At 33.5% G+C, this 26325-nt stretch overlaps 1 protein-coding gene across 3 annotated transcripts in view; it reads right to left on the bottom strand.

The window, feature by feature from the left end:
• The window catches only part of FER (FER tyrosine kinase), a 466095-nt gene that overhangs the window by 317514 nt on the left and 122256 nt on the right, over nucleotides 1-26325 (bottom strand). For all 3 annotated transcript variants that reach the window (XM_082651708.1, XM_082651707.1, XM_082651709.1), the window contains 4 exons: nucleotides 26028-26211; nucleotides 23630-23767; nucleotides 22903-23022; nucleotides 251-373 (listed from right to left, as the gene is read on the bottom strand). In XM_082651708.1, the coding sequence (XP_082507834.1) occupies nucleotides 251-373; nucleotides 22903-23022; nucleotides 23630-23767; nucleotides 26028-26211 (565 nt within the window). The remainder of the gene's footprint in view (nucleotides 1-250; nucleotides 374-22902; nucleotides 23023-23629; nucleotides 23768-26027; nucleotides 26212-26325) is intronic.

The raw sequence follows: 26325 nt of genomic DNA, 5'->3' as shown, positions 1-26325 counted from the left end.
AACAGGGTTTTTCAGAAAATAATTCAAACCATTAAAACATTGAGACATATGATCAATACACTATATCGATAAAAACACAAAATCACTCTTCTAGAGTCCAAGAAAGTAATTCAACCATACACAGTTTTATACTTAATATGAAATTTCAGCTTCTAGAAATTACACATCCATAATTCCATGTAACTGAAGTACTTCTGTAAAATTACATCAATTAAACTTTCTTCCTTCAAATTATTTTTGTTTTACTCACTCAGACTTCTTTTCATAGGTCTTAGAAGATTCCTCAATCCTCTTCTCTAACTCCAGGACAGCTTCCTCCTTATTTAAAAGCATCTGCTGTGTCTGTATAAGTTCCTCTGCTAAAGTTTTCAACCTAGAATGAACAGTTTCCTCATTATCAATCAATACATTAATTACACTCACTTTATACATACAAAAAAAAAGGGATTCATATATCTAAGGTTGCAATGTCCAAAACAGTAGTCGCATGTAATTTTACACTACCAAATGTAAAATAGCTAGTGGGAAGCAGCTGCATAGCACAGGGAGATCAGCTAGGTGCTTTGTGACCACCTAGAGGGGTGGGATAGGGAGGATGGGAGGGAGACGCAAGAGGGAGGAGATATGGGGATATATGTGCACGTACAGCTGATTCACTTTATTATAAAGCAGAAACTAACACACCATTGTAAAGCAATTATACTCCAATAAAGATGTTAAAAAAAAAAGTTAATGCATATAAAAATATAAATTTAATTAATTAAGAGTAAAATTTCAGTTCCTCAGTTCCATCAGCCACATTTCAAGCACTCAACAGACACATGTGGCTAATGGCTACCCCTTTGGACAGAGAAAAGAACATTTCAATAATCACAGTGAGTACTCTTGGACAGTCTGTTTTAGGGAGTCTTATTCATCAAACAGCAAAAGAGAAAGAGAAACTGAAAATGGAGAAAGAGAAAAGGACTAAAGTAAAAAATACCTGTCATCTCCCAGGAAGAGTGTATAGTGAAAAAAACATGATTTTTGTTTTCAGAATAACATGTATTTATAATCTGGCTTTGCCACTTTTTATCTGAGATCCTGGGCAACTTGCTTAAGCTCATTGGATCTATTTTCTCATTAGTATTTTGGGTACTGTAATACCTGCTTCAGAGCATTGTTTTGAAGATGAAATACACTAATGTATAAACAATGAATGGTACTTAGGAGGCATCTGAGTAAATAACATCTAGTATTATTTGCATATATTATCCCATTTAATTCTCACAACAACATATGAGATAGATACTGTTATCCTTATTTTAAAGAAAAGAAAGTAAGGCTCAGTCACATGGTAATTTAATATAAACTATTTCTGTTGTCACATATTACAATAGAGGTATTTTTTATTAATATATAGATTTGAGTACAATTAAATACGTAAAATTAATATGTACCCATAGACCAGACAATTTTTGGTCACATAAAATGCATTTGGTCCTGAATAGAAATATTTCTACCACGAAAACACACATAGCTGGAATCTAAAAAATAATACAAATTAACTTATTTACAAAACAGAAACAGACTCACAGACATGGAAAACAAATTTATGGTTATCAAAGGTGAAAGGGAGGGAAGGAATAAATTAGAAGTATGGGATTAACAGATATACACCACTATATATAAAATAGATAAGCAACAAGGATTTACTGTATGGCACAGGAAACTATATTCAATATCCTTTAATAACCTATAATGGAAAAGAATCTGAAAAAGAATATATATATATATATATATATATATATATAACTGAATCACTTTCCTGAACACCTGAAATTAACACAGTATTTTAAATCAACTATAGTTCAACTACAAAAAGGAAAAATAAAATTTCTATAATCATAAAATATACATACACAGCTATCATATCACATTAAAATTTTTATCTTCAGCTTTTTAAAGCGAGACATGAAACCCAAAATATACAAAATATTAAATAACCCAAGTATATGAATATTTGAATTTATTTAAAGTTAAAGAGATGATAAATAAAGTCAAAAGTAAAAGTCAAACTTCGAAGAAATATTTGCATTGGGAATTACAAGCAAAAGCTCATGTAGAAAAACTCTTAGAAAAAAGTCAACCTACTATGAAAATGGACAAAAAACACAACAGGAAGTTCATCAAGAAAAATTCAAATGATCAGTAAGCACACGGAAATATTTACAACCTGAATCACAAAAAAAAAACCCTGCAAATTAAATGAATAGTAAGTTAGATTTTTCACCTACTAAAATTGACAAGCATGAAAAAGTGATAATATTCAGTATTCTCAATATTGTAGAAAGAAAGAAAAAGGAAGGAAGGAAGATATAGGAAGGATGGAAGGGGTATAGGATTGGAATAGGGGGTGATTTAAGGACAAAAAAGCCTCTCATATTTTACTCTATATTTATCTATATTATTTAAATCTCATAACAAAAGTGAATATGATTTTTAAACTATTAAATAATATGTAATAGAGATAGAAGAGGTAGAAAAACTATGAGACATAATCAGAACAACTCAAAATATAGGGAAGGAGGGAGAGAGGGAGGGAGGAAGGAAGGAAGACACATACCCTATTGATGTGACAAAACTAGCACAAATTTTTTAGTGGTCAACTTGGAATTGTCTCTCAAACTTCAAATTAGAATATTCTTTGACCATCTAAAAATCTGTCTTACCAGAATACTTTACAAAGTGCACACAATCAGTCCATATGAAGATGTTTGTTATAACACTGTTTATAAAACAAAAAACTAAAAAATATTTAAATGTTCATCAACAGGGGAATAGCTGAATAAATTTTAATCCATTTAAGATACAGAGCATACAGTCACTAAAAAGAATGAGGTGCACACATAAAACATTCTTCCAAGGCAAAGTCTTAAATTAAAAGGCATGATGCTGAAAAATACATATAGCATGGTTCCATTTATATTGAAATAAATGTATGTGTATATGTGCTACTGACTGAATTGTATTCCCTCAAAATTCATATGTTGAAATCCTAACCCTCAAAGTGATGGTATTTGGAGAGAGGGACTTTGGGAGGTAATTAGGGTTAGATGAGTTTGTGAGGGTGGAGCCTTCATGATGGGATTAGTGTCCTTAGACGAGACACCAGAGGGTTCGCTCATGCTGTCTCTCTCTCCAATCCCAGACAAAGAAGAGGTCATGTGAGTACACAAGAAGGCAGCAGTCTACACCCAGGAAAATAATTTCACCAGGAGCCAAACTGGCCAGCACCTTGATCTGGAACTTCTAACATCCAGAACAATGAGAAGTAAATGCTGTTGATTAATCCACCCATTCACGGTACTTTATCATGGCAGCCATAGCAGATTAATACACTATGTATGTATTTATGTGTGGAGAAAAAACAGGTTACTACAAACCAAACTTTCATCATCACTCTGAGGGGTTTGGGATTGGAATAAAGCGTGATTTAAGGACAAAAAAGCCTCTTGTATTTTACTCTATATTTATCTATATTAGTTAAATCTCTTATAACAAAAATTAATTTGATTTTTAAACTATTAAATAATAGGTAATAGAGATAGAAGAGACAGAAAAACCATGAGACATAATCAGAAGAACTCAAAAAACAGTAATCCAGATTACTTCATCTATGTTAAGAGTTAAGCAACATAATAAATCTCAACAGGTTTCTGAGGGCAGTAATATATTATAGCAAAACATAATCAATGATGCTTATAATAATGATCCAGAATCATAAGGGAAAGGTTAAATTAGATAGGTATTTTTTTAAGAATATATATATATTTACAAGAGACATACATCAAATCTGGTAAAATTATTTTGTTGAATTTGATGACAATATAAGCTTTGATTATCAGGAAAATTCAGTTTTGTAGAATAGTTCATATCCTGACTACTAGACACAGAAAGCATTACTGTATTAAAATTAGAGGTCATTCTCAAGAAACCTACATTTCAACTTCTGGCTTCAAGCTACTTATTAACAACTATAAATACATAAGTAAATAACACTCACACATAATGCTTTGCTCTTTATAAAACTCTGCCATATATATAATCTCATTTAATCAGCATGAAAGTCTGGAACACAGGACCCTACCTCTGTACCCGTCCCAACCCCAGTCTAGAGGTAATAAAGACAAGCTTCTCACCACTGCCTTGGCCATGTTGCATCAAAGCTGAATTTGGTAGAAAGCTCTTTCCCTCTCTTTATCACTTTCCTCTCCTCTGTTCTTTTACTTCTCTCTCCTATACCTTTCTCTATTCTCTTCTTTTCTTCCTGCTCAATTTTCCATTCACCTCTCTTCTCAATTCTTCCTTCATTCATCTAAACAGGTGTTTACTAAGAGCATACCTTGTGTCAGGCATGCTCCTAGACACTAGGGATACAACAATAAACAAGTTTGGCTTCAGGAAACTTACATTCTAGTAGAAGAGACATCGACCTTTTTTCTTCCAACCCTCTCTTCTTCTTCTTTCCTCTCTTTGACTATTACTGTTTCTTTCCCTAGTTTCTTCTCAATTCTTCTCACTGTACCATATTCTCTGCTCCATCCTGAAATAAATACATAGTCCCACCAAACTGTAAGATGCAGGCACCATGGCTTACTCTTCACAGCACATCCCTTACACTTAGCACAGTGTCTTGCACACTCTGCAAGTATGTGCTCAACTCAGTTCTCTATGTCTTGTTTTTCTCATGAGTTCACACATTAAGCTTTTTTCTGCAATTCCCTAATAACTCCCAAGGCTCTCCTGATTCCAATCATTCTCAATTATCTAGAGTGTGAAACCAAAGAGCTACCTCAATGTGAGAACAGCACAATTTATGATTTTCACCCACCATATGGGCTAAACTGATATATGAACCCCTACTGCAGTGGTGCAGTGAGGGAAGCTTTAGTTCTCTGTATATAGATGTCATTAGTACAGGGCTGACTCCTTTCATGCAAACATTTTATCGTCAAGCTAATCACTTTACCTTTCTACATCAGATTAAGAGAATTATTTGTGTTTATAATTGTACACCTCTACTGCATTTTGTAAAGCACCTTACTCTGGTATAACAGACAACAGGTCTAGAAGCAGACACCTTCATGTTCAATATTTACTTGGCTTTTCTAAACTTCCATTTTCTTCCCTAATAAAACAGAAATTAATACTTAATTTAAAGAGTTCCTGTAACTATGATGAATAGTTTTAAAGTTCCTAACATGGATTTGGAAGCATAGTATATTCCCTATAAATGTAACTGTATATTATTAACCAATTTTACTAGTTTCATAAAAAATATTTTTCTGAAAAGTAACTTTAAATATTGTCTTCTAGGGAATTCCCTGGCGGTCCAGTGGTTAGGACCCCGTGCTTTCACTGCAGAGGGCCCAGGTTCGATCCCTGGTCGGGGAACTACAATCCCACAGGTCACATGGCACAGCCAAAAAAAAAGAAAAAAAAAATTGTCTTCTATTTTTTTAAAGAATATTTTGTTAACATTGGATGCAAAAGTTAACATTGCTCCCAAGGCAGAGGTAGGATTGAGTGTATTTTAAATAAAACTCAAGAACAGGTTATATTATTTATACATTATTCCTAATTAAGGACAAGTAAAGTAGAGAAATTGCAAGAATGCTACATTGAAAGTAGAGGAGCCATTCATAATTAAAAGTTGTTTTTCCCTTTATAACAGTGTCATTTCCAAGAACTCTAACTTTTTGGAAATGTGAAGAATTTCGGTTCCATGAGAAATTAACATAAGCTTGCATGTCTTTGTTATTCTTGATGCAAACAAAACAGTATGTCTCTATACACACACATATACACACACATACACATACATGTTGATTTGATGTGACATGACAGTAATAATATCACCACAAATCTAAAAGGAAGCAAAAAATGGGGAGTTTTACTATTGATTTCTTCATATTTATCACTTGGAAAAATTCAAGGGAAGACAGTTGATTGTGGTGAGCATCATAGTTACTCTAGTTAATTGTAGTGTTGCCCTCTTTTTACTTTGAAATGGGGTAAGAAGGGAGGAATGAGGTGAAAGCCAGAGTCCTGATCCATTGTTTAAACCACCTTAGACTGCCTAACTCCCTCTATCAGAGACCACTGGCACGTGGCAATTCTAGCCAAGTATATTAAAATCCAAATCTGCTAATACTTTCTACTTCCTTTAGCAATCATTCAGCCTTCTGAAAAATATCATATAAGCTTTCAATGAAGAATTAAATATGAAGTTTTGTTTATGCTAAACTTGTGACGTACACATGTCAGCTCATTTGTGAGAAGAATGAGGTGGTACTCGTGATTTCTTTTCAAATTTCTGATTTGTGCTAAAACAATTTTAACCCAGAAAGAGAAAGAAACCTACCACCAGCTTATTAGATTCTCTAAAGAGCTGGAAAGGTCCTAGAAGTTAAAACAAAGGCCTAGAAGAGCTAGTAATACTTCTGTTCTCTGGCAGGTCTGTTATGTTAGCTAGAATTTACTACCTGTTACGTTGAGCAATGAAGGCTGGAGGAAGAAAGAAAGGAGACAAGAAAAAGGGAAGGAGAAGAAGATCACAGAAAAAGGAATAATAATATTAGTTTCCTCTACTTTATCTCGCTCTTGATCATGTCAAAAAAAATAGTACCTCTTCTTCAGGCTTTAATCTTTTACAGCCTTAGCACAAACAAAGCATAGCAGAGCTTTATGCAAAGTCTTCTTAAATAAAAAATTGAGTAAAGATAAGCCTTTGAAGTCAAAATTTCTTAATATTTCTAAATCTCTACAGACCCACGGTTGCAAATTCAAAGTACAAAAGACAAAGAAGATTTAGAAGAATGGAATTATATGGGGAAAATATTATCCCTTTTCTCCACCTGGAGTGGAATGAATTAAGAGGAAAACATTCCAGTATATACAGGTTATATATAGATGACTTAATAAACATAAAAATAGTTTGCAAATTTCAAAGAACTATTCACTACGATGTCATTGTTGTATATGTTCTGTACACAAATATAACAGTAACAGTTCAAAAGGCTTATTTAAAATTTTTAATTAGATATCATGGTATACTTAAAGAATCATGACGCAAATATCTAAATGTCATAAAATGACACTATCTCATTAAAAAAAACTCACAAAACTGACATAATACTTAACATGTACTGACTGACAAGCACAGTTTTAAGCACTTTAGAAATAGCACTTAAATTCACATCAGTCTTATAACAAAACTGTTAGTATTATTTTCATTATCATATGAGGAACTGAAGTACAGAGAGGTTAAGGATCTTGTCCAAGTTCACAGAGCTGGTATGTGGAAGACCTGGTATTAGAGCCCAGGCAGCTTAAACTCTAAGTCCATGATCTTAACAACTAATATTCTCCATCTTAGTAATTCCACCTCACAAAATTTATCCAATATATATGCTTCAACAAGTGTACAAAGCTGTAAATACAAGGATGTTTACTGTGCCACGACTTATACTCGCAATAACCAAAGGTGAATTTACTATGATGCTAATGACACATAACCTTCAGAAACCACACCTGCATGATACATTCCAAGGCCCCATACTTAATTTTATATTTGCAAATTTGTATAGCTTTTCTGTTAGATGTTCCTCCCCTCCAAATTTTGTAAGCTTCAGGCTCGACAGAATCTGCATCTGCCGCTGGCAATAAAAAAATCTACAGTAGAAATAACATAAATGTCCACCAATAAATAACTAAATTAAATGAATTGTGTTACATACACGAAAGCAGGAAAGCACTGTACACTACTAAGAAGATTTCATATATGTTAAGAAAAGTAGATGATGCAAGAGTATGTATAGAATGACTCCACTTAAGAATACAATTTATATACATTCATATGCTTATATTTTGCAGTTTTATCACCCACATGCATTAGTTAGAAAATTTTTAAAAATTTGGTTGTATTTAAAAGATACAAAAGCTTAAAGCAATTATTGTGGATAATAACAAGCTTCTAATACTTATAACAATACTTTGTATATCTTCAAACCATTGGCTATTATTATTTAAATCATACAGCACTCTTAAAGAGACCCAACTTCCTAAAACATTATGAATTGCAAATTCCTAATACTGTCACATTAATTGTGACATTTGGGTTAATAAAAACCCAAGTGGAATAAGGGTTACAGTTGCCTGAAGTAATTTTTCTGACAACTCTTCTTCTCTATTACTTCTATTACTTACTTCTATTACTTATTTACTTCTTCTCTATTACATAAGTTGAAGAAATAAACCATTTCTTGGAAACTCTTTCTTAAAATACAATTGCAGCAGCATAGCAATTTATGGATGACCTTCTCTCCCATGTCACAAATCTATTAGCTTTTCTCAAGATTAAACAGATTAAACCGAAGAGGATGGCTCCTAACCAACCAAGCAAAAGTTGTGAATTTCTCCTAATATACAACCTAATCCACCTCAATACAAAAAATCCACCTGCCTTCCATGATTTATTTGGTTAAGATCAAACTGTCCTTCTAACATATCATCTGCCTTCTAACATTTTACATATTTCCAAATCTTCCCAACTCACTCACTCAAAAAGTATTTCCCTAACACAATCCAATATAACTGCAGTATATGTTTAAACAAAGACCAAAATCGAGTTAAGATTATAAATGAAAACAGCCAAAAACAGACATAACAAAACCCGAGGTCCTGCTTAACATGTGAGAGTACTGCATTATTTGTCATTCCATTAATTGATAAGGTTGATTCAGACATTCCAATGGGTTAAATTGGTGTCATTCCTTACAACAAAAGTCAGCAAACATTTTCTATAAAAGTCTGGAGAGTAAATATTTTAGGCTTTGCCCCCATGAGGCAAAATCAAGGATATTATATAAGTATTAATATAGCAAAAGAGAAAAATATATTCACAAATATTTTATCGACAAATTCAAAATATAGTAATAACTGGGTACAATTTATTGTAACACCAGTCTACTAATAAGGACAGAAATCTTTCGAGGGTGCTATTATTTCCTTTCACTGGGACTCAAAGTTAGTGCTTATCAACAAAATCCACTATAATATTCACTTGTAAATGAAGATATGTAATGAGATTTTATGTATTTCACTTTGAAAAGATAGGTACTGCCAAATACTAGTATCAATCCATGAGCATATTTTAATTGAGCATATTTATTGCTTAGCAAGCATTTATAAAATTATATTGCATGCTTTTTAGCATGTCAGTACGTTGAGATTCATCACTTCTAATTGAAAGTTATGTGGGAATTCCTCAACTGCACAGTTAAATGGATTTTGAAATGTCAAAATATTTGTACCGAAGTCCAAAATTCACACCTGGAAATGTAGTTTGAGCTCAAAAAATACATCAGCTACAAATTTGGTGGGAATGGTGATCTGGCTTCATGTTTTAATGTTTGACAGTACAGGAAGTATATAAAACTGCCTGACATTACCTGAGATTCAAACAACATTAGTTGTCATCCTGACATTAATGGAGTATAAGTTCTATATGTAAGCACAGAATGATATTGTAATTTTAGGTTTAATTCATTACATAGCTAATTTCCAAAGCTTTTAGAATTTAGTGTTCAATAACAATGGTTGAGGGAAATTCTTTTCTTTTTTTTTTTACATCTTTATTGGAGTATAATTGCTTTACAATGATGTGTTAGTTTCTGCTTCATAACAAAGTGAATCAGTTATACATATACATATGTTCCCATTTCTCTTCCCTCTGGCATCTCCCTCCCTCCCACCCTCCCTATCCCACCCCTCCAGGCGGTCACAAAGCACCAAGCTGATCTCCCTGTGCTATGCGGCTGCTTCACACTAGCTATCTACTTTACGTTTGGTAGTGCATATATGTCCATGCCACTCTCTCACTTTGTCACAGCTTACCCTTACCCCTCCGCATATCCTCAAGTCCATTCTCTAGTAGGTCTGTGTCTTTATTCCTGTCCTACACCTAGGTTCTTCATGACATTTTTTTTTCTTCAGTTCCATATATATGTGTTAGCATACGGTATTTGTCTTTTTCTTTCTGACTTACTTCACTCTGCATGACAGACTCTAGGTCTATCCACCTCATTACAAATAGCTCAATTTCGTTTCTTTTTATGTCTGAGTAATATTCCATTGTACATATGTGTCACATCTTCTTTATCCATTCATCTGATGATGGGCACATAGGTTGTTTCCATCTCCGGGCTACTGTAAATAGAGCTGCAATGAACATTTTGGTACATGACTCTTTTTGAATTATGCTTTTCTCAGGGTATATGCCCAGTAGTGGGATTGCTGGGTCATATGGTAGTTCTATTTGTAGTTTTTTAAGGAACCTCCATACTGTTCTCCATAGTGGCTGTACTGATTCACATTCCCACCAGCAGTGCAAGAGTGTTCCCTTTTCTCCACACCCTCTCCAGCATTTATGGTTTCTAGATTTTTTGATGATGGCCATTCTGACTGCTGTGAGATGATATCTCATTGTAGTTTTGATTTGCATTTCTCTAATGATTAATGATGTTGAGCATTCTTTCATGTGTCTGTTGGCAGTCTGTATATCTTCTTTGGAGAAATGTCTATTTAGGGCTTCTGCCCATTTTTGGATTGGGTTGTTTGCTTTTTTCTAATTGAGCTGCCTGAGCTGCTTGTAAATTTTGGAAATTAATCCTTTGTCAGTTGCTCCATTTGCAAATATTTTCTCCCATACTGAGGGTTGTCTTTTGGTCTTGTTTATGGTTTCCTTTGCTGTGCAAAAGCTTTGAAGTTTCATTAGGTCCCATTTGTTTATTTTTGTTTTTATTTCCACTTCTCTAGGAAGTGGGTCAAAAAAGATCTTGCTATGGTTTATGTCGTAGAGTGTTCTGCCTATGTTTTCCTCTAAGAGTTTGATAGTGTCTGGCCTTACATTTAGGTCTTTAATCCATTTTGAGCTTATTTTTTGTATGGTGTTAGGAAGTGATCTAATTTCATACTTTTACATGTACCTGTCCAGGTTTCCCAGCATCATTTATTGAAGAGGCCGTCCTTTCTCCACTGTACATTCCTGCCTCCTTCATCAAAGATAAGGTGACCATATGTGCATGGGTTTATCTCTGGGCTTTCTATCCTGTTCCATTGATCTATCTTTCTATTTTTGTGCCAGAACCATACTGTCTTGATTACTGTAGCTTTGTAGTATAGTCTGAAGTCAGGGAGCCTGATTCCTCCAGCTCCGTTTTTCGTTCTCAAGATTGCTTTGGCTATTCGGGGTCTTTTGTGTTTCCATACAAATTGTGAAATTTCTTGTTCTAGTTCTGTGAAAAACACCAGTGGTAGTTTGATAGGGTTTGCCTTGAATCTGTAGATTGCTTTGAGTAGTAGAGTCATTTTCACAATGTTGATTCTTCCAATCCAAGAACATGGTATATCTCTCCATCTGTTTGTATCATTTTTAATTTCTTTCATCAGTGTCTTATAATTTTCTGCATACAGGTCTTTTGTCTCCTTAGGTAGGTTTATTCCTAGATATTTTATTCTTTTTGTTGCAATGGTAAATGGGAGTGTTTTCTTGATTTCACTTTCAAATTTTTATTCATTAGTTTATAGGAATGCCAGAGATTTTTGTGCATTAATTTTGTATCCTGATACTTTACCAAATTCATTGATTAGCTCTAGTAGTTTTCTGGTAGCATCTTTAGGATACTCTATGTATAGTATCATGTCATCTGCAAACAGTGATAGCTTTACTTCTTCTTTTCCGAATTGGATTCTTTTTATTTCCTTTTCTTCGCTGATTGCTGTGGCTAAAACTTCCAAAACTATGTTGAATAAGAGTGGTTAGAGTGGGCAACCTTGTCTTGTTCCTGATCTTAGTGGAGATGCTTTCAGTTTTTTACCATTGAGAACGATGTTGGCTGTGGGTTTGTCATATATGGCCTTTATTATATTGAGGAAAGTTCCCTCTATGTGCACTTTCTGCAGGGTTTTTATCATAAATGGGTGTTGAATTTTGTCGAAAGTTTCCTCTGCATCTATTGAGATGATCATATGGTTTTTCTCCTTCAGTTTGTTAATATGGTGTATCACGTTGATTGATTTGCGTATATTAAAGAATCCTTACATTCCTGGAGTAAACCCTACTTGATCATGGTGTATGATCCTTTTAATGTGCTGTTGGATTCTGTTTGCTAGTATTTTGTTGAGGATTTTTGCATCTATGTTCATCAGTGATATTGGCCTGTAGTTTTCTTTCTTTGTTACATTCTTGTCTGGTTTTGGTCTCAAGGTGATGGTGGCCTCGTAGAATGAGTTTGGGAGTATTCCTCCCTCTGCTATATTTTGGAAGAGTTTGAGGATAGGTGTTAGCTGTTCTCTAAATGTTTGATAGAATTTGCCTGTGCAACCATCTGGTCCTGGGCTTTTGTTTGTTGGAAGACTTTTTTTTTTTTTTTTTTTGCGGTACACGGGCCTCTCACTGCTGTGGCCTCTCCCGTTGCGGAGCACAGGCTCCGGACGCGCAGGCTCAGCGGCCATGGCTCATGGGCCCAGCCGCTCCATGGCACGTGGGATCCTCCCGGACCGGGGCACGAACCCACGCCTCCTGCATCGGCAGGCGGACTCTCAACCACCGCGCCACCAGGGAAGCCCTGTTGGAAGACTTTTAATCACAGTTTCAATTTCAGTGCTTGTGATTGGTCTGTTCATATTTTCTATTTCTTCCTGATTCAGCCTTGGCAGGTTGCGCATTTCTAAGAATTTGTCCATTTTTTCCAGGTTGTCCATTTTATTGGCATAGAGTTGCTTGTAGTAATCTCTCATTATCTTTTGTATTTCTACAGTGTCAGTTGTTACTTCTCCTTTTTCATTTCTAACTCTATTGATTTGAGTCTTCTCCCTTTTTTTCTTGATGAGTCTGGCTAATGGTTTATCAATTTTGTTTATCTTCTCAAAGAACCAGCTTTTAGTTTTATTGATCTTTGCTATCGTTTCCTTCATTTCTTTCTCATTTATTTCTCATCTGATCTTTATGATTCCTTTCCTTCTGCTAACTTTGGGGTTTTTTTGTTCTTCTTTCTCTAATTGCTTTAGGTGCAAGGTTAGGTTGTTTATTCGAGAAGTTTCCTATTTCTTAAGGTAGGATTGTATTGCTATAAACTTCCCTCTTAGAACTGCTTTTGCTGCATCCCATAGGTTTTGCGTCATCGTGTCTCCATTGTCATTTTTTTCTAGGTACTTTTTATTTCCTCTTTGATTTCTTCCGTGATCACTTCGTTATTAAGTAGTGTAATGTTTAGCCTCCACGTGTTTGTATTTTTTACAGATCTTTTCCTGTAATTGATATCTAGTCTCATAGTACTGTGGTTGGAAAAGATACTTGATACAATTTCAATTTTATTAAATTTACCAAGGCTTGATTTGTGACCCAAGATATGATCTATCCTGGAGAATGTTCCATGAGCACTTGAGAAAAATGTGTATTCTGTTGTTTTTGGATGGATTGTCCTATAAATATCAATTAAGTCCATCTTGTTTAATGTATCATTTAAAGCTTGTGTTTCCTTATTTATTTTCATTTTGGATGATCTGTCCATTGGTGAAAGTCTCTCCATTGGTGAAAGGGATATTCTGATTTTTAAAAAAATTTTCATCATGACTCTGAACTCAAAAGAAATCACAATAAAACTTTACCAGTTCTAAATCATCAAAGTCCTATATGATAAGGCAATTCAGGATATTCAGTTTCAATTTCTGACAAAAATCCATGAAATTGATGATAGTCAAGTCCAGGAGAGCAAATGAAGTTCACTGTTGACATTATTGGTTCAATAACCATATGATTAGATTACAACATTTTTCACAAAGTGCCTACTATTGAATAATACAATGAATAACCACAGGATTTAAACACCTAACATTTTCACAAGCTTTGTAAATTTGTTCAACTAAACCTTCTTCTGATACACACGTATTTTTAACAACATCAGTTGTAAAATTACATCTTAACAGATGTAACAAACTCCACTTCAGTTTGTACTGAATTAGTGTTTTCTCAACTTCAATGAAAATATTGTTTGTAGTTGATCCACACAGGCTATTTATTCATCAAAAGTAATTCTTTAGTTGAAATCATTTGTCGTGTTTTTTTAATTTACTAACGATTTAGCCCCAGTGTTTTCAACCCTTCAAGCAAATGTTCTTGCTAAAAGAGTAATGGTCATAAACTTATTTTCTCTCGACATATTTCTTCAGTTACTGCAGTAAAACACTATTTAATTAATTTACCACTGATAAATGGCTTTTTTTGCTTGGCAAACAAATAAGCCACCCATAAACTTATTTTGGCTTCATCCACATTTTCATATTTTATTTTTCTGAAGAAAGTCTGCTGTGATTAGGTATTCCAGTTTAACTTTTTTAATTTTTCTGACTAGTGCTCTCCTGTGAGTCAGTAATATTGAGATGAGTGTTTAGTCTGATAATGTCAACATTTATTATTTTAGCACAGCCATAGTGCCAGTGCATGATAAACACAATGCTTTGCCATCTAATTCAATAACAAAATAATCCACACTCCACTGTGTCTTAAAGTGTGACATCCAAAATCCATTTTCTCTTCTTTTCTTGTTTTGACATGACATGCATGCACTGATAATAAAAAGTAAGTAAATGCTGTAGTACAATGATATGTATGGCATTCAAAACACTGTTGAATTATAACCATGTCACTGTGATTTATAGTATGCCAAGCAGCAGTGTGAAGTGATGAGAATGCCATATATGGTCACAACTGCTCAACTCTGCCACTGTAGCAGGAAAGCACCCATAGACAACAGGTAAATGAATTAGCATGGCTGTGTTCCAATATAACTTTATTTATGTACTCTGATGTTTAAATTTCATATAAACATATAAACACTATATTTTATATCACAAAATATAGTTCTTCTTTTGATTTGTTTAACCATTTAAAAGTGTAATGAGCAGTCTTGGCTCATAGACTGCTCAAAACAAGTGGTTAGCTGGATTTGACCTACAGGCTATAGTTTGCTAACTCATATCTCAAAAAATCCAAGATAATCACTTTTCCACACAGAGAATTACCATTCTTCAATTAAGAGATCTTATTTATATTCCACTGTAAAAGTTAAACATGTTCTGACTTTAAATTTTTTAAAATGTACTGGGAAACATGAGGCCTGCGGTTGGGCTTTACTTTAGAATATGACTAGAGAGCTAAACACAGTCTTCTAGAATTCAAATATATTTCCTACTGATAGATAATAACAACTTATGATAAAGAGACCTCATTTGAAACTAGAAAATTGAGTCAACAAAAGAACTAAACAGGACCTTTACTCTATACCGTTTTACTAAAATTAATCAAAATTCCTCTTTTGGCAGACATGTTAATGTTCATATTTTGGAGCAACTTACTACCTTTAATTTGCCTCACTTAAACTATGGATTCATAACTCCATTTACCCTGCTTTTAGTTTGCAATAGATCACAAATTGATGCCTCGTCTATCCAAAATGCCAAAACCCACACAACAGACACTTAAATATATTCTTCTAATGTTCCAAATTTTATAGACCTGACTTTTTTTCAAGTTATTTGGATGAACTAAAATTACTGAGTCTCCAATTAGTCAATTAAGTAGTGATTAGATGAGAGGAAATATTTGCATATATAATCTTAATAAATGGATGATTAAAGTCAATAAAATATAGTACCTCTTCCAGCCTTTGGCAAACAAGGGTGATCCAAAAATGAGGCAGATGTCAAAGGGGTGCTGGAGGGGAAGGAGAGAGGCTGTAGATGACAGAGACAAAGGAAGCAACCTCAGATTCAAGCCTGAAGGTAATACAACCTGAACGCGTGTGTCGTGGCACTGCATGATCTCAGGTGCTAGAAATTATCAGAGGCTGAGAAATAGCCCTCTACCACATAGTGATCTACCATGCAAAAACATTTCCAGTAAATAGGAGATAAACAAACAACCTACAAATAGCTGAGTTGAATTCCTCTCTCTCTCTCTCCATATGTGTGTGTGTGCGGGGAGGGGGGTGTATTACCTTTATAATTATAGCTGATAGATAAATAATGAGCGTATGATAAAAATGCTTTGTGGCACATATTTAGATGGGTAAATACAGTAACTTTGTCATTTATTATTATATCATTAGATTTCCATCAAATCTGAAAAGGGGGCAGGCAGCAACACTGTATAATCTTGTTTTAGATATAAATACTAATTGTGTAATAATCTCAGAATCTCATGCATTTACTTGTGAAAGCTCTACATGATACAATAAAGAGCAACCAAGAGTATAAACTATTAAATTTATGAGTGTTTGCTAATGAAAACAATTTTTATGCTATATTTAGGAATCTATAAAAAAAGAAAAAATTCACAGGTATCTTTTTATGACTAGCAAAGTGAAAGAGATAACTTCAGGGAAAAGGCATCTCTTTAAACTTCAAATACCTTACAAGTCAAGACTAGTCCAGAAGTATGGTAGATCAGAAAAAAAACAGAGTTAAAAAGAAATTCTGATTAGACTACTGTAAAAATGCTAATTTTTCCCCAGTAATGCTATACAACTTGAGGAATATAAGTTAGAAAAGTTTAACAAAAAAGACATTGTTTAAATATGAAAGATATTCAACTAGAGCAGTAGTCCTTAGCCATTTTGGGTTAAGAAGCCCTCTGAAAATTTGCACACACCCTCCCCCCAGAAAGTAAAACACACATTTCTACAAAAAGTTTTAACGGGATACAGCAGATTTTTAAATCCTGTCTGCACATTAAAATCACCTGGAGAGTTTACAAAAAATTCCAATGCCTAGATCTAACTCTCAGAAAATCTGATTTCATTGGTTTGGGCCAGGTCCCAGGCATCAGCATTTTTTAAAGCTCCCTAAGTGATACTAATAAGAAGCCAGAGACAAGATTCACTATTCAGAAACTCCCTGAAATCTCTCCATAAAACCGTCTTCATTCACTCATTCATTCAACAAAGATGTTAATAAATCACCCACAACATCTGACATCTAGCCAAGAATTCTGAAGAGTCCGAGAGAAATGTAATCCAATTTTTTCTTTGTTTCATAGTCACTACTAATCAGCAGTTTGACAGATTGCCAGCATGACTTCTATTTATGGAAAAATTCTCCAGAAGTCAAAAATTAATGATTCTCATTTCCAAACAAATGTAACCTTTCACAAAGGATAGGGTCACTGATCACTCAAACAAACATAAAGGAATGCAAAACAAAGAAAAATGTTTCTGAAGTTTTCCTTAATACCATTCTTTATTAATGCATTAGAGCTTTTAGATGGGCTAAGGAAAAATACAGAACAAAAGGAAGCACAGGCCATAAAATATTAGCATTTTCAAAAAGAGCTTTGAGAGAGTTCTATTCTAAAACTACATAAAGCAATGTGACTAAGGAAAAAATGCTTAGTGAAAGGATAAGGAACTAACATAATGGGAAGGAAAATAAATAGCTAATATTCTGGAGAGAGTCATGCTAACATAAGTTTTCAAATAAAACTGCAAACAGATGAGAAATAAAACCACATTTATTTAACATTATTATAAATATTGGCCCCAACATGCTTCCCTACATACCCCATCAATTCAGCTCCATTCCTAAATATGTTCTATGTATATACAAACATAAATGTACTTTTTTATTAATAGATTCATTCCATAAATGTTATTCTATAACTTGTTTTTGCTTTTTATCATATACTCTGGTGATCTTTCCATACAAGCATATATTAAAACCTATCTTATTCTATTTAAAACCTGAATAATATGGGAAAATTGTGGGGTTAGTACAGACCTAACATAATTCATTTACCAATCCCTTATTGATGAATATTTATTGTGTTTCCAGTGTTTTGTCACTGTTTTGAGACCTGTATAATCCTTGGCCTCTATCCAAACTAAATGTGTGTGTGTGTGTGTGTGTGTGTGTGTGTGTGTGTGTGTACATACACAGATATTAATAAGTGAGAAAGTTTAACCTACAAATTGTTTGAAATGTTTTGTATATACCAAATTTAATAATTAATGAAGATGACATAGTATTATACCTTGTAACAGTTTTCTTTTCATATTTTGGAACTAACAAAAATCTTTCAGATCTCAAACACAGCCAAAGGCCCCTGAAAAACCTAAGCATTGTGCTCAGAGTCCTTAACGTACAAAACCACCCCAAGCAGTAATTTAAAAAACAAGAACAGGGCTTCCCTGGTGGCGCAGTGGTTGAGAGTCCGCCTGCCAATGCAGGGGACAAGGGTTCATTCCCCGGTCCAGGAAGATCCCACATGCCGCAGAGCAGCTGGGCCCATGAGCCATGGCCACTGAGCCTGCACGTCCGGAGCCTGTGCTCCGCAACGGGAGAGGCCACAACAGTGAGAGGCCCACATACCGCAAAGAAACAAAACAAAACAAAAAAAGAACAAAAACCAATACATAGAAACACAGAAGACCCCAAATAGCCAAAACAAATAGAACAGAGCTGGAGGAATCATGCTCCCTGATTTCAGATTATACTACAAAGCTACAGTAGTGAAAACAGTATGGTATTGGCACAAAAACAGACACATACATCAGTGGAACAGAATAGAGAGCCCAGAAAAAAACCCACATACTTACAGTTAATTAACCTACGACAAAGGAGGCAAGAATATACAATGGAGAAAAGACAGTCTCTTCAATAAGTGATGCTGGGAAAACAGAACAGCTACATATAAAAGAATGAAATTAGAACATTCTCTAATACCATGTACAAAAATAAACTCAAAATGAATTGAAGACCTAAATGTAAGATAGGAAACCATAAAACTCCTAGAGGAAAATACAGGCAGAACACTCTTTCACATAAATCATAGAAATTCTTTTTTGGATCTGTCTCCTAAGGCAAAGGAAATAAAGGCAAAAATAAACAAATGGGACCTAATTAAACTTAAAGATTTTTGCATCACAAAGGAAAGCATCGACAAAACAAAAAGACAACCTACTGAATGGGAGAAAATATTTGCAAATGATATGACCAATAAGGGGTTAATATCCAACAGTTATAAACAGCTCATACAACTCAACATCAAAAAAAAACACCAAACAACCTGATTAAAATATGGGCAGAAGACCTGAATAGACATTTTCCCAAAGATGACATGCAAACAGCCAACAGACACATGAAAAGAGGCTCAACGTAGTTAATCATCAGGGAAATGCAAATCAAAACCACAATAAGATATCACCTCACACCTGTCAGAATGGCTATCAAAAAAAGAACACAAATAACAAATGTTGGCAAGGATGTGGAAAAAGGGAACCCTCGTACACTGCTCGTAGGAATGTCAATTGGTACAACCACTATGGAAAACAGTATGGAGGTTTCTCAAAAAACTAACAATAGAGCTACCATATGACTCTGCAATTCCACTCCTGGGTATATATCTGGAAAAATAAAAATGCTAATTTGAAAAGATACATGTACCCCAATGTTCACAGCCACATTACTGACAACTGTCAAGACATGGAAGCAACTGAAGTGTCCATCAAAGATGAATAGATAGAAAAAGATGCGGTATATATATATATATATATATATATATACACACATACAATGGAATACTACTCAGCCATAAAAAAGAATGAAATGTTGCCATTTGCAGCAACATGGATGGACTTGGAGGGTATTTGCTAAGTGAAATAAGTCAGACAGAGAAAGACAAATACTGTATGATATCACTCATATGCGGAATCCAAAAATATAACAAACTAGTGAATATAACAAAAAAAGAAATAGACTTACAGATATAGAGAACTAACTAGTGGTTACAAGTGGGGAGCCCGAAGTAGGGAGGGACAGTATAGGGGTAAGGAATTAAAACATACAAACTATTATATATAAAATAAGCTACAAGAATATATTGTACAACATAGGAAATATAGCCAATATTTGATAATAACTAAATGGAGTATAACCTTTAAAAATTGTGAATCACTATATTGTACACCTGTAACTTATATAATATTGTAAATCAACTATACTTCCATTAAAAAAAAAAAACTAATACACAGAACTTACTATGTGCCAGGGACTCTTCTAAGTATTCCACATTTACTCATACATGTAATCTTCATAACAATACTATGAATTGGGTGACATTATTATTACCATTTTACATTTTGAGGAAAATGAGGCATAAAAGGATTAAATAATCTGTCCAGTTTCACAAAGGTAATAAGCCATACTGTTAGGATTCAGACCCAACCAACTCAATATGTTACGCTTGTACATGTATCTTTGAGTACTTGTATGCTAAAGTCCTAGGAGTGGAATTTCTAAGTTAAAAGGTTTGCAAGTTGAATTTTGATGTATATTGCCAAATTATTCTCCCAAAAGGTTATACTAATTTACATTTCTGCCAAGACTTTATAAGAAGGCTTATTTTCCCATATCCTACACAACGCTGGGTACTATCAAATTACGTAATCCTTGCCAAGCTGGTAGTTGAAATAGCTTCTTTTTTTAAAAATGTGTATTTCTTTCATTGTCACAGGATTACTGGTCATTTGTGTTTATTTTTCTGGAAACTCTGTGTTCATTTGTTTCATTCATTTCTATTGCACCGAATATTCCAACATAAACAACAAAATTATCAAATCAATACCTCAGGAAAGAAAAGATATAAGTTTACATTTAATACACTAACATTATGGTAAAAAGAAAGATTTTCCTCTTACATTAAAATATATATACACACATATATATACATACATATATGTTTTAATGGAATTAATTTAGAATATTTTAGCAGTGCCAATAGACACACTGAATAACTCATTCTTGGAATAAAATTCTTGAGGAAAGTCTAATCTTAAACTCATATCCTGAATTTAGACACTGTTCAACAAAATATAGCTAAAGTTTTGCCTCAGTAAGAGGTAAGCAATTAAATCTATCACATTTTCAAAGATTTATTACCTTTAATTTATTGCATTTTTGTTCATTGCTTCATCACCACAATTAAGAAATAATGATTTATGAATATAACTAGTTTTGCTCTAATTATACCCTAAAAAGCAATAAAACAAATTCTTCTTTGGTCACAAAATCTCTTATTTTACATAAGCTTATAACAGGTAGCTATTTTTAATTTTACCTCATAACACTCCAATATCTATATGCTCATTCCTTCTTGGTGTATTAAATTAAATTGATCAACTGTAGCATAAACTCCTTGAATGTATTAAACCTTACAACCTTAAACACACAGTAAATATATTTTGATGAGTAAATGAATGAATTATTTGGGGTCAATATGATGACTTAAAAAAACAAGAGTAATTTATGTCATGTTCCTTCACCAAGCAGCACAGGAATTAAGGAATGGAATTTGTCACTACCCAAGAATTGAGAAACTTTACCATCTATTTTATGACATGCATTCAACTCTATTGTTAAGAGCAGAGTTTCTCAACCTTGGCCCTACTGACATTTTTGGTAGATAATTCTTTGTTGTTGGAGGCTGTCCTGTGAACTGTAGGCTGCTTAGCAGCATCCATGGCCTCTACCTTCCCAACTGGTAAATAAAAATATCTCAGACATTGTCAAATGTCCCCTGGGAACAAAAATTGCCCAGGGTGAGAACCACTGGTTTAGAGATAGCTGACATTGTAAGAGTATACCTAAAGTCAAAGAGAGATTCCTGAGAAGGGTCTTAAAACTTGAGAAATAGCTTCAAGAATCGCATTATGGCTGCTCAAAAAGACCCTCTAATGCAGGGTACTCCCATGCCTCCATTCCTCTCATCAACGGTCACTCCCCGGTAACTATTAAGCCTTCATCTTGGACAAGGTAATTCAACAAGCATTTGTTAGTTTCTTCATTCCATCTGGACGACTTTAAATACATTAAACCCCTTACCAAGAGCTAGTCCCAGGATCCTACCACTTAATTATCTGTAACACTACAACGTCACTGAACAACAGAAGGGAGATTGCTTAATTACATAGATAGGAACTTTCGGCTGTGTCTTTTGAGGTAAAATTTCAGTAAGTCAGATGATATAACATGTCCAATACTGAAAAGAAAGTAAGTATGTAATCATTTCTGGCTGTAGTTCTCACACAGGTATAGGTACATACAACACTTATTAATAAATATAAGTTTCTTTGTGTTGCTCCTGAACAAAATCAGCAGAGAGGTTAAATATCTTTAAATATACTTTAAAAGTAGAATGCCTTAATTATGTTTTCTAAATTTTAAAATGTACTGTTAATAGCCTTAAATGTTTGAAAAGGACAAAAAACACATTAAGATTTCTTAAAAGTCTTTTAAAATTTTATGCAATAATAACAAAAAGTGAAAAAGGAATTGATATAATAGCCTATAACGGAAGATACTTCTGCTTATAAAGAGAAAAGAACTCAAAAGTCAAATTTTTATACTAAATGCTTCTGACATCTGTAAGTCTCTTCTTATCTCTAACACTCAATGTCCTCATTTCCAAAATGGTTCTGCTATTTAGAGAATGAAATGGGATAAAAAAAATTTTCTATAAATTTTGGAAACAATAAAGCATTATTCCAATATAAGATATCAGCAATAACTGGGCAAATGAATGTAACATCACACAGAATTTTGATTTTCAGAATTACCGAAATTAGTGATGATAATGGGTAAAGTTAACATATTTCTCAAAACATTTCACTCTGACCAAAGATCAGTTCATGTTTAATTGACTTTTCAGTACTTCCAAGAAAATAAAAATTAGAATTTTAAATTTGATAAAGTTTAACTGTAAGTAGTAACACTAATATTTAAGCTTCAGATTTTCTAAATACTTACATTACTTGCAAACTTTCTGCTGTTAAATTATTCCACATAATCTCATTTGCCTGTAGATTTTCATTGTCTTCTAGTAAGGAAGTATCAAATTCAATTTCTTGCTCCTTAGCAGCCGTCGTTCTAGTAAAGTATGCCAAATAATTTTTATCAATATGAATGTACTATCATAATATGTCTTAGTACATACCAAAGGTAGAATATTTGTTCTTATTTAAAATTATGTTAACAAAGTAGAGTAAAAACAAATAGAATAAATCAAACTAAACCTTAGGCCTCAAAGATCTAGTCAACTAATTTCAGCTTAGCTTCCTCATTTGTAGAATACAGGTATTAACCTGCTTTATTCCTTCCTCAATGGTAATGAGTATAAAATAAGATGATGCATGCATGAAAAAATAATTGATATATTATTACTATAAAGTTTAACACAAATAGAAAACCATGTTTATTATTATTATGTAATTGTTAAAAAGAAAATACAATTTCATGGATTAATATGGGTTTAAGCAGTGATGTAGTAACAACTGAAAAACTTTTCAAGATCATTATATAAATTAGTTATCATCGAGAAAGGATTTTGAAAATAATTAAAACAAATTAATAATGAAATAGACTATTTCCTAATAAGCTCTTCAATATTTCTTATTTTAATTCAGTTAAATATTATATGGTTAAAAAAAAAGTAATACTGTCATAAATACTGAAAGAATGAAAATATCATACATACCTGTGAACATCTATGAAATTATTGTATTCTGTGCCAGGGTCTATCTGTTCAACTGACATTTGAATCTCTTTATGGACATTCACTATTTCCTCTGTAACAAGACTGGTTATCTGGCTGTATTCATCAAATATACCTTTCCTGAAAAGAAAAGAAAATTTAACAACATTTTAAAGTTTTATCAGGGAAACATAGGCCCAAAAAGGATTTAAAACAATATGAAATATAATGTCAATTTTTACAGATGGTGATTTAACACACCACCTTATTTCATATACCTGGATAGTGAAGTGAAGGGATTATACACGTGTACAGATTAACAACTTACATTTGATATAATATAATAATTGTAAATGATCTAGAGTAAGGCATTACATCTTCCAATATCTATCTAATATATCCAAAGTGTAAGCCAGTGCTAACCACTTTCCGTTTCTAAACATCACCACTGAAATGCTGATTCCGTAACATGGAACTGTGGATGAACTCCTGTCTATTTAATGTTTCGTTCAGTGCCTGCCACTTCCTCACATGCCCTAGCTCCTGGTTCTTCTCTTGCTCCTGGGCCTCTGCTCTTTTTCATATTATATTTACAGAGTTTAATTGGTTTATACCTTCAATGACATCTCAATCTTCTCCTGACCTCCAGTTAGTAGCAAAAATAATCATAAAAGTTATTAGGCTTATCTAATAAATGCAAAAGGAAAAACTATTCTGTTACAAAGACCCAATCTCCAACTTAAGAATGCTATGCTGTAAAAATATACCATTGCTCATTAGTAGCCTTAAAAAGTGTGGACAAACAAGCTTATCCTGCATATACCCAAATAAATATAAGGCCTTGTTTGTTTTTCTTTTCCAAAATCATCACTCATAAAAAGTAATCCTACAAAATTTCTCTTATTATGAAGCATTCTCTCAATTACTTCAGTCTGAACAGCAAAATACTGTTTGGGTTAAAAAAAAATTAAATTCAAACTGCTTCAGGCAATGCTAGCTTGGAATGATTACAGAAATGACCTGATAGACACAGTTTAAAGAAAAGAGGGAGGCAGAGAAATTTAATACAGATTTAGTAAATATCCCTGGGGTTATGACCTCACAATTGAAAGTACTGAATGATATTAATATAAATAAGACTATCTAGCTAATTCTTAAAAAGCAAAACAGTAAGTGGTTATGATGTGGAGATCATTAACACATCTTTAAGACAAATGGGGAAAAAAAGGAAGAAGTCTCCTAATGTTATATGAATGAGTACTTGTGACATAGGATTCAATTTCAGTGATATTATGCTTGGATTTTTTTAAATGCTAGATCTAAAAAAATTTATTACAAAGTAAAGATAATACACTGTGTGAAACTATTATATGTCTCAAAAAAGGATGTTCTTGTGATGATGAAGACACTATTATTGAAGATTCATATGGAGAGTTTGAGAAAATATTGATTCATAAAATGAAAGTAGGAAAGGCAACGTTTATAGATCAACAATATGTAATTTAAAGTAGACATTACTAAATTTATGAATTAAATATTTTAAGTAGATATTTCACTATTTCATCAACACCCTTAAAAGTTGACATATTCAAGTTGACTAAAAACACTTTATCTTTTTTTGGGAAATGGGGGATCACCTAAACCAGCATATAAAGGGGATGAAGTCTACGATAGGGTGGCATATTGAATTGATCTGTATGGTAAACATGTATGCATTTGAATTACTGACCAACGCTGTTTGCTCCTTGAAGGCAAAAATTGTGACCTACTCATCTCTACATCTGCAAGCACCAGGGTACTTTGTATACAGCAGAACTTCAATAAACATTTGTTCATTTTAATCTCATACAACAAAAAGCTGGCAAATAAACCAAAAAGTTATTTCCTTTGGGCTTATCAGTTGCTCAAGATTTAAACCCAATCCTCTGGAGGTAGATATCCACTTCTTAACACTTGTCAAGGGAATTCCCTGGCAGTCCAGTAGTTAGGAATCTGTGCTTTCACTGCCGAGGGCCCAGGTTCAATCCCTGGTTGGGTAACTAAGATCCCACAAGCTGTGTGGCATGGCCAAAAACAAACAAACAAAAAAAAACTAACACTGTCAAACTAAAGATTTTTTTTTCAGCTAAATTTCTAGCTAACTGGAGCAAAACAAAAACATACAAAAATAAGAGACATTCTTAGGGCTAGCTAGAAGGTTGCAGAGTTGAGTGAGTGTAAACTGAAAGGAAAACAGAAGTGAAAACCAAGGTAGAAGAGGTGTGAAATACCCATTGAGCTAGTTCAATGATGCAGCTTACAAAACAAAGATAATTTTTATACGAAAGGCGAACTAGCAGAAAAAAAAATGTTAAAATCATTTTATGAAGGGATTTTATATCAAATAGGAAATGTATCTTACAGTGCTTTTATCATTTCTTCTTGCATCTTTTGTAAGGAATCCAGAAGCAGAGGAAGTGTAGTGTCATAATACTGATTCTGATGAAGCTGCGCCCCTTTCAATGCCAATACATACTGATTATGCAACATATGAAGTTTCATCGTGGCTTTGTCGTAACGTTCCTTAGCCTTTTCAGTTTCTTTCCCTGAAAAAAAATTCAATAAAGTTAGCAAAGAGATAATTTTAAAAGTTCTATCTTCACTATGTGCAAACTGAGTTACCACTATTTCATGTTATTTCATATATTTTATGAATAATC

This window comes from Grampus griseus (assembly GCF_964374135.1).
Source record: "Grampus griseus genome assembly, chromosome: 3".
In the NCBI taxonomy this organism is placed as follows: Eukaryota; Metazoa; Chordata; class Mammalia; order Artiodactyla; family Delphinidae; genus Grampus; species Grampus griseus.
This window is presented reverse-complemented; position numbering and strand designations above follow the sequence as displayed.